At 49.1% G+C, this 12,521-nt stretch overlaps 6 protein-coding genes across 6 annotated transcripts; 5 read left to right on the top strand and 1 right to left on the bottom strand.

Annotated features, from left to right (window-relative positions):
* Positions 1-208: 208 nt before the first annotated feature.
* F9C07_2280534 (uncharacterized protein) lies at positions 209-2,849 on the top strand. Its single transcript, XM_041287366.2, has 2 exons — positions 209-2,291; positions 2,495-2,849. Exon 1 carries the CDS (start codon positions 1,026-1,028, stop codon positions 2,277-2,279), a length of 1,254 nt encoding a protein of 417 aa, XP_041149918.1. The 5' UTR covers positions 209-1,025; the 3' UTR covers positions 2,280-2,291; positions 2,495-2,849.
* Positions 2,850-3,176: 327 nt separating this feature from the next.
* On the bottom strand, positions 3,177-5,069 carry F9C07_5300 (TAP-like protein-domain-containing protein; the record flags this gene model as incomplete). Its single annotated transcript, XM_041295042.1, has 6 exons — positions 3,177-3,344; positions 3,411-4,068; positions 4,140-4,248; positions 4,312-4,568; positions 4,627-4,668; positions 4,729-5,069. The coding sequence occupies 6 exons, from the start codon at positions 5,067-5,069 to the stop codon at positions 3,177-3,179; spliced, it is 1,575 nt and encodes a 524-aa protein (XP_041149917.1).
* An 818-nt stretch (positions 5,070-5,887) lies between these two features.
* On the top strand, positions 5,888-7,264 carry F9C07_5299 (ribonuclease E inhibitor RraA/Dimethylmenaquinone methyltransferase; the record flags this gene model as incomplete). The annotated part of the gene is made up of 1 exon (XM_041287365.1): positions 5,888-7,264. One exon carries the CDS (start codon positions 5,888-5,890, stop codon positions 7,262-7,264), a length of 1,377 nt encoding a protein of 458 aa, XP_041149916.1.
* Positions 7,265-7,769: 505 nt separating this feature from the next.
* Positions 7,770-8,858, top strand: F9C07_5298 (putative quinone oxidoreductase; the record flags this gene model as incomplete). The annotated part of the gene is made up of 2 exons (XM_041295035.1): positions 7,770-8,109; positions 8,161-8,858. The coding sequence occupies 2 exons, from the start codon at positions 7,770-7,772 to the stop codon at positions 8,856-8,858; spliced, it is 1,038 nt and encodes a 345-aa protein (XP_041149915.1).
* Positions 8,859-9,185: 327 nt separating this feature from the next.
* On the top strand, positions 9,186-11,225 carry F9C07_2280532 (2,4-dihydroxyhept-2-ene-1,7-dioic acid aldolase). Its single transcript, XM_041295034.2, has 5 exons — positions 9,186-9,842; positions 9,896-10,047; positions 10,095-10,330; positions 10,389-11,143; positions 11,208-11,225. Exons 1-4 carry the CDS (start codon positions 9,693-9,695, stop codon positions 10,649-10,651), a joined length of 801 nt encoding a protein of 266 aa, XP_041149914.1. The 5' UTR covers positions 9,186-9,692; the 3' UTR covers positions 10,652-11,143; positions 11,208-11,225.
* Positions 11,226-11,519: 294 nt separating this feature from the next.
* On the top strand, positions 11,520-12,419 carry F9C07_5296 (phosphoglycerate mutase family protein; the record flags this gene model as incomplete). The annotated part of the gene is made up of 4 exons (XM_041295054.1): positions 11,520-11,568; positions 11,629-12,007; positions 12,083-12,292; positions 12,353-12,419. 4 exons carry the CDS (start codon positions 11,520-11,522, stop codon positions 12,417-12,419), a joined length of 705 nt encoding a protein of 234 aa, XP_041149913.1.
* Between the last annotated feature and the right edge of the window lie 102 nt (positions 12,420-12,521).

Genomic DNA, 12,521 nt, shown 5'->3' with positions numbered 1-12,521 from the left:
TTGGTGAAGATTAAATAGGTCACATCTGCCAGGTTCTGTCGTGGCCTGTTACGCACAATATACAATGTTGTCTCTAGTAGAATGCGCTATATGAGGCGTCTATTGTGATCCAAATGTAGATCAATTATTGCTTTTGTTCTCGTCCACATACTTATGATAATGGTATCCCTTCTACTGGAGTTGTTTAGAACGAAGCAATGGACTAAAACTACCTGAGCAGAGCTTTCGGAATCCTAGTAATTATCGCTCGACTTTTACAGCATTCAGTTAATTCTTTAGGCGCAATTCTAGAAAGGGAAACATCGTTGTGCTGCAAAATCTACGGGAAAGTCTAGGTCATTTCCGTACTTCTCGCACCCCTGGAAATATGCTAAATGGCGTATTGCAGAGAGCGACTGGTTCGCGATGCCATGATGTCCAATGTTATGATTTGTTATTCTACCTTCCATCCTTGGCCACCCAATTTAGATTGAGAGTTGGCTCCAGTGCAGCGGTCCACCGTGAGAATTAACCAGAACCGATATGGTCTCGGAAACCTAGAGTCAATCTAGTATTACAGTGCTGATCAGTAGAGCTGGCATTCATATTGTGCTCAAGCGCTTGGCTGAAACTGACCAGTCCGCAACAACTTACCGCGGTTGGGAAACTGTGCCGCTCTTATGTTTCACCAGTCTGATGGAACACCGAGATCGACAGTTTCCCTTCGATATAGTCTAATTGTTTCATGATGATACCCTCCCAGGTAAGGTCCCACTTGAACAGGATGCCACTTGCTTAGCATCATACCACACAAAGATCACGCCTTGTTCTTTGACTTGCTCCAATAGTTTCAACATGATCCTATGCCTTACTCTAATAGTTTCAACATGATTCTATGCCTTGCTCTAATTGTTTCAACATGATTGAATGCTGGCTGGAGTCTTCCTCGAGTAACACGGCCTTCGTATATAAAAGCCTTGATTTCCAGTCAATCATTGACTTCATTGCGTGCACAAATCACTCTAGTGAAGGGAACAAGCAGCGAGATGAAAGTCCAAATTGATCAGCTTTCAGGGCTCCTCTTCTGGGCCTTACTCTGCCTTGTGACGCAGGTCGTTGAAACATGCCCGCTCTCTTCCTCTTCAGTTTCTATGCATACTCTCAAGACTCGATCACCATTCCAGGATTATTCACCTCGTGTGACTAACTCACGTGGACCTGGAACTAACTCCTGCAAACTCAAGTCCACATCAGCCGCTCTCAGCGAGGGCTTCAGTGCCACAGGACAGTCTTTTGCTCCAAGTACAGGTACCATCAACGCCTATATGATATTCGTTGATTTCCCTGATGCACCAGCCTCGGATACTACTGAGGAGCTATACCAGCTCTTCGTTCCTGGTGCACCAGACTGGTACAAGCATTCTTCCTTTGGTCAACTCAGTCTCAATATCACTGCCGACACCTCTCGTTTCTACCGCATGCCTAATCCGTCCACCTCCTACCCGTATGACCGAGGCATCACCGCACAGCTCCACGGAAAGTACATCCAAGATGCACTCAACTCGGTCGGTCAAGCCATTGATTTCAGCGGCACTGATGTTCTCTATATCGTCCCGACCAAGGCAGCCAAGCACATCTCGTTCTCGCCTACCTACATGGGGGAGCTTACTGCGGGTGACGGAACAGTCATCGGTAAAACTGTCACCTTTGGTCAGGATGCTCCTAACTCATGGGGCTTCCTAGTCATGAACCACGAGACCGGACACACTATGGGACTGCCGGATTTGTATCCCTCGAATGGCGGTAGGGCCACGATGTATGTTGGCGGTCATGATATTATGGGTCTGATTAGTGGTGGACTTCCGGATTACTTTGCATGGCATAAGTGGAAACTGGGATGGTTTTCCGACGACCAATTTGATTGTGTGGATGGTGCTGGATCGACAACACACACTGTTACTGCGGTCGGAACTAAGGAGGGTGTTAAGGCAGTAGTTGTGAAACGGGATGAGACTACCGCTATTGTGGCTGAGGTCAGGGCCAGGGAGGGCGCGGATATCGCGGCTTGCAGTACAGGAGTACTTGTCTATACGGTGTCAACATCCACAGCTTCCGGTCAAGGTCCAATTCGTGTCCACGATGCGACCCCGAATTCTGGTGGATGCGATGGGGAAGAATTAAATGATGCACATTTCACAACCGAGGCTGGTCGAGACGTTTTCGTTTCAGAAGATGGTGTCCAAATCAAGGTGGTTTCTCAGAATGGGGATGTCTATACTATTGAAGTTGAGGCCACTTGACTACAATTTACGGTTGGTATGGATTTTCTTTGGCCCCAGGAAGCCTGTGTCTCTCCAGCTTCATTTGTATTCTTTTTATTCAGAGAGTACCTTTACCACAGTTGATCTTTCTTTCCATGGACCAGGCTATAGGCTAGCTCCGTGCGTTCCCATACCCAACAGACCTCTCATTATCATCCCTCTCAGTTATGTACAAAGAACTAACTGGTCTTGAGGGCACTTTAGATACAGAGCTCGGCACCATGATTCCAGCAGAGCAGATTAGGCTTTTTACCCGGTCCATGGAGGCCAAGTTGGATATCGTGGAGGGAGGAACCCACTATTTTAGTGCCACACACCCGGAAATCGTCAATGAGGCCATTTTAAATATGGTCGAGAGGTACAACGGCACGAAATCGATGATATTGACCCGTTGAACATTCGAGCCGGGCAGAATAACATGCACTTGATGTTATACTAAACTTCTAGCAATATGCAGGGAAAATAAAATCATCTCTACAACCATAGTGTTTTGAAATGGTTGCCGTCAAAAGAAGGGACAGGTTTGTCAACAGGTGACTACGTATTACATGAAGGATATAGACTTCAGAACAACATTCTGTAGATTGTAGATTATTATTGATGGTGTAAAGTCTATATAGGTTATCCATCTAAAACTATTTAATATGTTTATCAAGTAGATTTGTAAAGAATCATCTCGAGCGCGATGTCAGCAGATATTTATTGGAGGGGACTTGTTAAGTTATTATACAGGCGTGTGTATTCCATCTACTCTAAAATAAAATATATGTGAATGTTCCCGTTGCCACTGGTTGACTAAAATAGGAGCGAAGTATGATAACATTAACCATGCACCTGCCTGCCTTCAAGGACTCTACTATGTGCTACTGATTCTTCTTAAGCGGCGTTGGTAAGCTCTTCCAGGACAGCAGCCACTCCACTCTCTCCCGAAAATGGCACTGCGTCGACTTTGCAAACAGTACCAGGCTCGGGCAGAGTGCCGTCATTAAGGTACGCCATTATCGCCTTGACAGTACACACAGAGCCTTGCGAAATGATCGTGTGCTAAGCGCGCCCCGTTAGAAAGCCCATGGTGAAAATTGAGAAATTGATAGGGGTGTTAAAACTTACTCCGTAACCTTCCTGTTCAAGTACCACGCTCCCCTCAAAGCCCTCGCTCATCTTCTTGGCCGAGACGAGCGGCGTGATGGGGTCATGCTGGGTGCTGACCAGAAGGACCGGGTTCTGAGTCTTGGCCTTGAAGTCGCCGGTGTACTGCTCCTTCGCTGGCATTCCCCAGCGCGCACACTGCAGCGCACTAACGTCAGCGATGTCGCCCGCAATCTTGCTCAGCTCCGCCCGCGCCTCGACACCCGGGAGCGCATCCTCAAGGGTCTCCAGAGGCTCCTGGTTGTCGCTGCACTTGATCCCCTGGATAGCATCCGCGTCCGGAGTGACTGGCAGGGGGGCCACGAGGTCAGGAAGAATGCCCGTGATGTTTCCCGAAAACAGGATGTCCAGTTTCTCGGCTAGTGTGGGCCACGTTGCGGGGAAGTACAAGGCGTAATGGATCGTCCCCTTGATGGTTGCGTAGTCGACGATGTATCCTTTGCCCTCCACGGATACGGGGATGGGTTTGGACTTCAACGCCTCCATTGCCGCGTAAAGATCTTCCTCAAGCTCTTCGGCCGTACGGTTGCCGGCGATAGGGCACTTGTCCTTGTTATCGACACACTGGGAGCAGAACCCGGAAAAGGCGCTGTCCGCACCAGCAACCTGTTCTACATTGCTAAGAAAGCAACATGTTAGACGGAACTGCGCATAACCATCGTTTCAGAGCAAAAACAAAGCACAACGTACATATGGTAGTATTCATGCGCGTTGACGACACCATCTAGGACAGCCTTGTCGATCTTATCCGGGAACATGGCAATGAGCGTCGATCCGAGGAGCGTTCCGTAAGACTGGCCTAGAAATGTGTCATCAGTAAAAATAGTGTGGTTCGAATCCTTTGCAAGCGATTGCTACGTACCCCACCATCTGAGCTTGCCGTCTTCCTCAAGGGTGTCGACCACTTGCATTATGTCCCGAGCTGTAAAGGCCGTTCCGATAAGGCTTCCCGTCTTGTTCTGCGCGTGAACGCACGCATCTGCTCTGTTTTTAGCCTCGGCCCAGACCTGTCCGAGGGCAGTATCGGAGGCGTTTGTAGCGAAAGGGGCCCTCAAGGCGGCTGCGATTCGCTCCTGTTCGTCTGCGAAGCAGGAGAATGGGAGTGTATTGCCGGTTCCTCTGTCGCGCGTCGTTAGCTTTGCTGTAGCTGTTCGGGATCCGAATTGTTCTCTCTCACCGAGGTACTACGTTAACGACGTCGTATGAGCCTCCGACAAATCTATCCAGGTTTAGGTTAGCTTTCCATTTGAGACAATGTCATGCGATAGGTTACACGTACATGCTCAAGACAGACCCCAACAAGGACATCTCAGCGACACCGCTAGCTCCCGGGCCACCAAAGTTGACGAACACGCTTCCCTTCGAGGGCTGGTTTGGGGCCGGAGCCCTTAGGATCTCGAGGTTGAGGGTCTCCCCGGAATCAGGCTCAGTGTAATCGAGAGGAACAGCAAGGCTACCGCATTCCAGTTCCGTTGTCCCATTCACCCCGAGGTCGCCGCAAGGTTTCCACTGGATCTCGCCGTAGCCCCGAGTGCCATGGGGCGAAGCTCGTGAGGCTGCAGGCGCCGCGGCAGCGCAGGCCACAAGACCAAGAAGATATGAAGAAATTAATGTCGACATCTCTCTAGAGAAACACAATTATAAGAACAAACGCAAGAGATATCTGGCTAGAAGGTTCAGTGCAGATACCAGTGGAATTGAAAGTTCCTGCGCGGTCTTTTAAATAACTACTTCGGAGCCAAAACCCTTATGGGAGGGATGCTTGGCATTGCGCTCCAACCAAGCTGAACGGCGATCTTGAGGCTGAGGGCTTCCAGCTTCCTGATAGGTGATCCCTCTCTCGTATACTACCGGATTTGGCGAAACCCAGCGCTCTGCGGGTCCACACGTGATTGCTGACAGCGAAGACATGCATTACTATTTCTCTCCGTGCTTACCAAGCGCTCGTATCGTACCCGATCTGTTTAGTTGGGTTCCGCGGAAGGTTCTCCCTAAGGGCCCTGAGGCAGTGAGGCCAAGCACAAAGCGCAGAATCACGACGCTGGAGGGGAGGTTGCCAAGATTGCACCGCCCCGCTAAAGGTTGCCCTGTGTGTTGTCTGGAGTCCCCCAGCCCGATCTGCAACCTTATTGCCTCTTCCGCTCGAGCATACTTACGGAGTACACCGACCCTGCTCAGGCCTCCATAGTCCCGGTGTAATGGCAACTTGCCGACTCTTGGCAGTAAGAAGAACAGCGGAGTATTTACCCGGTTGTCTTTGCTGACCTCAACACCCGCTCGCTCGGTCGAGCTTCGGCAACATGGCCAGTTGCCGATGACGGTACAAAGCTGATTGCTTCCTATATCAACAGAGCCTCTGCCAGTACTCACTCGTGCCATTTCCTCTTCAACGAACGTTCATTGATTTACATTACCAACAGCTAATCATACTCGACAGCATGAGCCAATCCAGCATCTTGGACCGACTTTCAGCGCTCGACACCAACACCGTGTCTGATGCCTTAGATTTCCTCGGCCTCAAAGGAGCCACATACGGCCTGCGACCACTCTGGGACTGTCCTAAGATAGTTGGACGTGCCAGCACAGTGAAAGTGGGCCCAAAAACTGATACTGCTCCCACAACACATCTACTTACACCGGTCATCGATGCGGTAACGACCGATGATCGCGTTCTTGTCATCTCGGGCGGCATAGATGGCATCTCATGTTGGGGCGATATCGTCGCCAATGCATCGAAACAAAAGCGTATCCGGGGAACCGTTATCGATGGCATGAGTCGTGATATAGACGGCAGCCGTGAGGTCGGGTATCCCGTTTACGGTCGTGGTGTCACCATGATCAGTGCGCGCAATCGCTTGGTGCAGGTCGACTCCGGCATACCCTTGCAAGTGGGAGGAGTCACGGTCCACCAAGATGACTATGTAATCGCCGATCGTTGCGGGACAGTCTTCGTCCCGGCTCAGCGTATTGAGGACGTCCTAGAATTTGGCGAGCGGATCGACCGTCGCCAGGCTAGGATGGTCGAGGCCGTTCGAGCCGGTCAGCCGGTGTCTGAAGTCATGCACGACAAGCAATTCGAAGCCATTCGCGAAAATGCACCACTATCAAAAGTCTTGCCAGTCGCGCCAGCCTCCAAACGAAACCCCAAGCAAGCTAGTCCCGAAGATCAAGAGTTAGTAGCTCTTTTCGCCGATTCAGACACCCCTGGTGTCTCTGATGCACTTGATAAACTCGGCATTCCAGGACAGGCGTTCGGTATAATGCCTTTGACCGATTACAAAAAGGTTACCGTCGGGCCGGCCTTCACTGTTCGTTACGTACCCGCCAGCGATCCACCTGGAAGTGTCGGTGATTTTATCGACGAGGTTGCCATAGGTGATGTCGTGGTCATCGATAATGGTGGTCGCACAGATTGTACCGTTTGGGGCGATATAATGACTCAGTATGCCGGGTTACGAGACATCGCTGGAACTGTTATTGATGGTGTGTGCCGCGATGTGAACCGTGCCATCGACGACGACTACCCACTCTTCACGGCTGGCCGTTGGATGCGAACTGGCAAGGATCGGGTTCAAGTGGGAGGTGTCAACGAGTCAATCGGCATCGGCAAGGTTCGTGTCAACCCTCGCGACATCGTTGTCGCCGATGCAAATGGTGTCGTTATTGTCCCGCGAGATCGCGCCCGTGAGGTGGCCGAAGTCGCACGAAGGATCGAGAAGAGTGAAGCTGGCATCCGGGAATTGATCGCTAGCGGTGCTACGATCGCTGAGGCGCGAGAGAAGCTTGGTTACCACACATTGCAGCGTAAGGTTTAAGGGTTAGCTGAATAGATTCTTAACAGTTGTTGATTGTGGAATGACATCTTGAGCATAATTGGCCTTAAGATGGAGTGCCCTACGAGATCGCTACTAAACTGATACTTGTCACTATATAAACGGTGTCTATACATACAAGCTAGGTGCAAGATTGAGTGGGTCCAGATAATCTATCAAGCTGTCGTTTTGGTACAAAAGGTTTTTGGAATCTGAGGTTTAGTCTATAGATGTTCAAGGATGAAGACTTGATACAATATTGCGTGATAGAAACGCCTCATTCCACCCGCACTAGACAAACTTATGTCCAAACGCAATCCGATTTTCTGGACCTAGAAGATTGTGCAGGAAGCGAATTATGTAGTGGTGAACCAGTATAAATGCTGATTCAGAATAGCCGATGTTTACAAATCAGAGTGGGGACCTCCGGAAGCTTCCGGTGATAAAGAAGCGAGGGATGCTGCCATGCATCTCCGATTGAACAAAAATATCACCTTGATTCAGAACAATGAAGGAAGCTGTTGTTGATAAATCAGTCACTGTCGCGATCCGTGACGTTGACATTCCCGTCGTGAAGCCTGGCCAAGTGTTGATCAAGGTGGTTGTATCTGGCACTAACCCTAAGGATTGGAAGGTGCCAACATGGCAGCCCGATGCGCCTGCTGCAAACCAGGGAGATGATATTGCTGGCTACGTCGAGGCTGTGGGAGAGGGAGTGCCAAATTTCAGAAAGGGTGATAGAGTGGCCGCTTTCCATGAGATGCTTACAGCCGGGGGCAGCTATGCAGAGTATGCCATTGCCTGGGCGCACACGACCTTCCATCTACCCGAGGAAACCAGCTTCGAAGGTATGAAGAATCTTGATTGTTTGTTTTCGTACTCCGATTAACATCAAACAGAGGGCGCCACGATTCCTCTCGCTGCAATGACATCTGCAATCGGACTTTTTCAGGAGTTGAATTTGCCTCTTCCTTGGAATCCTGCAAAGGAGTCGCTACCTCTGGTTGTGTATGGCGGTTCTTCAGCTGTAGGAGCTTTCGCGATAAAATTGGCTCGTCTCTCAAACATCCACCCTATCATCGCAGTGGCCGGCAAAGGAGCCTCGTACGTCGAGACTTTGATTGACCGCTCTAAGGGCGATACGATCATTGACTACCGTGAAGGGGATGAAGCGATTCGCAAAAACATCAAAGCTGCTGCCGGTGGCCTGCCAATTCACCATGCATACGATGCGGTCTCCGAGAAGGGGTCCTACCGGAACTTAGGCGCAGTGCTTACTGCACCAGGGAAGATCACCGTCGTCCTTCCAGGAATTGATTCTAAGGAAGTTCCAGAGGGAGTCCAGCTGTTAAGGACAAATGTTGGATCAGTTCACCAATCTGCAGCTGCAGGACAGACGGTCGGTAACATCGAGTTTGGCGCTGCATTCTTCGCCTTTTTCGGCAGGGGATTGGCCCAGGGTTGGTTCACGGGCCATCCCCACGAGGTGCGCCTCAACGGATTGGCAGGACTTGAAGAAGCATTGCAAGACTTGCAGGCCGGTAATGCTTCAGCAACAAAGTATGTTGTGCGCATCGCCGATACCCCAGGACTGTAGGGGGAGCAACGATTTGACCTCGGCGGAGGCCGTCGCAGCATGAGTATTATCTGCGTTCCGGAACGGTTAAACTGTTAATACTAACCTATCCAGGTTAAACTGAAATACAAAGAAAGAATAAATCTATTTTAAAGGGTGCAGCATTGGAATACCTAGGTTTGTTAATATTAGTCTACCTAACTTAAAGTTTCTCAGCTAAGGCTTGTGCCCAATTTCATATTGTGTGGCTTTTATTAATATAACTGAGAGCATGTCACGGTGTCCGGGCAGGCACGCATTCCGGTTAGCTTGCCGTAGGTCAATTATATAGTTATGCTGTGACAAAGACACGAATCTGAGCGAGAGCCCCTTTGTTGGAGGTTGAGTTTGACCTTGAGTAGAGTTTGTAAAAACACTGTAGAATATAGCCATAGTCTACTGCCTATTTAAGTAAACTTGTTTTGTGCCTTTAAGGCACCAACAGTTAGAAGACCCCAAAGGAACAACCTCCCACTCCTTAACTTAACATGACCTGACTAATGCCTCATATAGTGTCGGAACAATAGATGCCATAGTATTAGAAGGAGCACATTTATGCTCCGTACACCATTTTGGAGGATTTTTGCCGAGACCCGCTAAAGGTGGTTGTCGGGGTCTTTCAGTTTTGCCGTCGGCATATAACTATTTCCCCGTTATTGAATGCTGAATATCTCGATTGCTCTCCCATGCCCAAAATGTCACCACATCAGTTAAAATTCCAAGTTTGTATTCCAGCGTTGTCTCTTCTAGACGTCTTCGTAACAACAACGGTGTTAGGGCTTCGGTCGATCTATCACAGAACACTCCTAATACAAAATGTCATATACATCAGCCATAACAACCGCAATTCAAAACCCGCGGTTACGACTGCTTAATGCTTTACGAACCAACTCCAAACCCGTCATGACTTTCCTGGGGCTTCCGTCCTTTCGCACGGCGCAAATTGTCGCTCAGACGGGCGTTGATGTGAGTATTTCCCGATGTGTGGTAGTTTCAATTACACGCTACTGATCGTAAAGGGCATCATCATCGACTGTGAGCATGGTCATATAAGCGACGATTCCATGCACAGCTCGACTGCCGCTATTGCTTCTTTGGGAGTATCGCCCCTTGTTCGTCTCAGAATGACTCACGCGGATTTAATTAAAAGAGCATTGGATGCTGGTGCACAGTAAGTGACATACCAATATTGGCATTCCAGTACTAAAGAGTTACAAGCGGTATCGTTGTACCCCAAATCAATACAGCCGAAGAAGCCAGGGCCGTTGTCTCTCATGCCAAATTCCCTCCTCAGGGTCTTCGAGGGCAAGGTTCCGCGTTTCCAGCCATCGCTTACGGTGTCGACATGCCAACATACATGAAAACGGCAAATGAGACACTCATCACTTGTGTTCAGATTGAATCGAAAGCCGGAGTCGAGAACGTTGACGCCATCTGTGCTGTTCCTGGTGTTGGTTAGTGATAATGATAGCCCCCACAAAGTTTAAGAATAGTATGCTAATTCCCGCCAAGATATGATCTTTATCGGACCGAATGATCTTGCCCTCTCACTCCTTGGTTATGTTCCCGCCAAAGGTGATGAGCCCGAGTTTGTCGATGCTATCGATAAGATCGTGACGGCGGCTAGAAAGCATGGTAAATGGGTTAGCCGATTATCGAATAACGGGGCTTTGTGCAAGGAGCATCTGAAGGTGTTCGATACTGTGGCAATGAGTTATGATGTTCGGGCGATTCATAATTGGTATACAGCTGAATTGCAAGTTGCGCGTTCGTGAAACCTTGCAGGGTAGAAGGGAGAATGCATACTTTTGCGTGCAGATCTATGTGTGCTCTGTGATCTCACTCCGCCTTTAATATACCTCGGCTTGAAAAAGAGAGGAGGCGTTAATTCCTATTCTGAAAAGGGCCTGTGTTGGAATTGACAGTTTACGGTTGCGATCAGGGCATACAGCGCCTTTACAGAGGCCCGACTATGAAAAGTCCGCAATGCGAATCCGCCACGACTTCGGAGTTGACGCGGGTCCTTAGATTAGCATCCTTAATGTATATGAATGCTAGAGATAGGTTGTATAGCGGTTTTGCTTAAGTTATCTGGATTAGGCAGTGTACAGTTATCCGTATCTGTAGATCTGTAGATATTAAGATCACCTCTCAGAATCGCGGGGCAGACACCGTGACAATCCACATATCACTGAACCTTATATCATATGGATTTTATCTTTTTGATAGATATTCGAGATTTAAAATATAAATTAAGCTGTTCAGCTCTAGATAGCAAAAAATTAGTAATAATTATTATGAAGTTACGGGTGGCCAAAAATGACGTCCTACATATAAAGTCCTTCGAGTACCCCGCGGAGTAGGAATTTAAGTACAGTAGAACCAACCACATAAATTTCAAAACCACAAACCGATACACCTACCGGAGTGCACGAGATTATCAGATTCTTTTCCATTGGACGGGTTGTATGGGGCTAGTATACGTAGTGGGCACCGGTGAAGGTCAATAACTGGGGCGGCGGGATTTTTTTTTTTTTTCTCCCCGCGGACCCGCGCTTTTCCCAAACAATTGACCTCCATAGCTGTTCGAGAATCGGATCGCAATCCAGCAACACATTAACATACTCGTGATATCATTACACAATGCCTGACAAGGACGCTGGTACACCCCGTGTTTTCCTCTACCGACACGGTATGATCCAAATTGAGTAGACATAGTCATAGTGGGGCGTTATACTGACCCCTATCCCAGGGCAGACGGAGTGGTCCAAGAACGGCCGGTACACCGGTGTCACTGAGCTGGAACTCACTCAAGATGGCGAGAAGCAGGTTCTTGCCTCTGGCAAGATGATTGTTGGATCGGGCAAACTAATTGACCCGGCCCACCTGGCTCATGTGTATATTAGTCCTCGAAAGAGGGCTATGCAGACTTTCGAGATTGCTTTCTCTGATGCTGCTAAGCAGCAGCTCAGAGACGCAAACAAGGTCAGCGAAACCGACAGACTGGCTGAGTGGGGCTACGGTCTTTACGAGGGATTGGTGACGAAGGAGATCCGGGCTTTGCGAAAGGAGCATGGTCTGGATACCGAGCAGGAATGGGATATCTGGCGCGATGGCTGTGAGGAGGGAGAGTAAGTGTCTTTTCCTAGGGTGACTAGAGTAGTTTGATTCTATCTGGCATGAGCACGTTTAATGAGGTCTATTAGGTCTCCTCAAGAGGTCACGGATCGCATTGACGATCTTATTAAAGAGATTCGTGAGCTTCACAAAGACAACATGCACGGCGAGAAGCATTGTGACGTGCTCTTGGTGGCACATGGCCACTTGCTTCGGGCTTTCACCAAGCGCTGGCTTGGATACCCCATGGAGTTTCCCCTTTCTATGATGCTTGAACCTGGTGCCGTTGGTGTTTTGAGGTAGGAAACATTTACAGCCCCGCTTGGCAATTCAGTTGACATTTTCTGACACTTGCACAGCTACCAACACCATAGTATTGACGAGCCTGCCCTGATGGTTGGTTATGGATTTCCATTGGAGGGATGATTGGACACATTAGAATGTATAGACCTTGCGGCATAGACAAACGAACTATATGACACGAGTTTCGCTCACAAGGCGATTTCCCCTTTCTGCTGCTAGATCACA

This window comes from Aspergillus flavus, chromosome 7, assembly GCF_009017415.1.
Source record: "Aspergillus flavus chromosome 7, complete sequence".
NCBI lineage: Eukaryota > Fungi > Ascomycota > Eurotiomycetes > Eurotiales > Aspergillaceae > Aspergillus > Aspergillus flavus.
Note: the sequence above shows the minus strand (reverse complement) of the source record. Positions and strands in the feature narration are given on the sequence as shown.

Coding starts and splice junctions, on each gene's coding strand:
- F9C07_2280534 (XM_041287366.2), top strand. CDS start 1,026: ATGAAAGTCCAAATTGATCAGCTTTCAGGGCTCCTCTTCTGGGCCTTA.
- F9C07_2280532 (XM_041295034.2), top strand. CDS start 9,693: ATGTCATATACATCAGCCATAACAACCGCAATTCAAAACCCGCGGTTA. Junction 10,048..10,094: donor GCATTGGATGCTGGTGCACA/GTAAGTGACATA, acceptor AAGAGTTACAAG/CGGTATCGTTGTACCCCAAA. Junction 10,331..10,388: donor CTGTGCTGTTCCTGGTGTTG/GTTAGTGATAAT, acceptor ATTCCCGCCAAG/ATATGATCTTTATCGGACCG.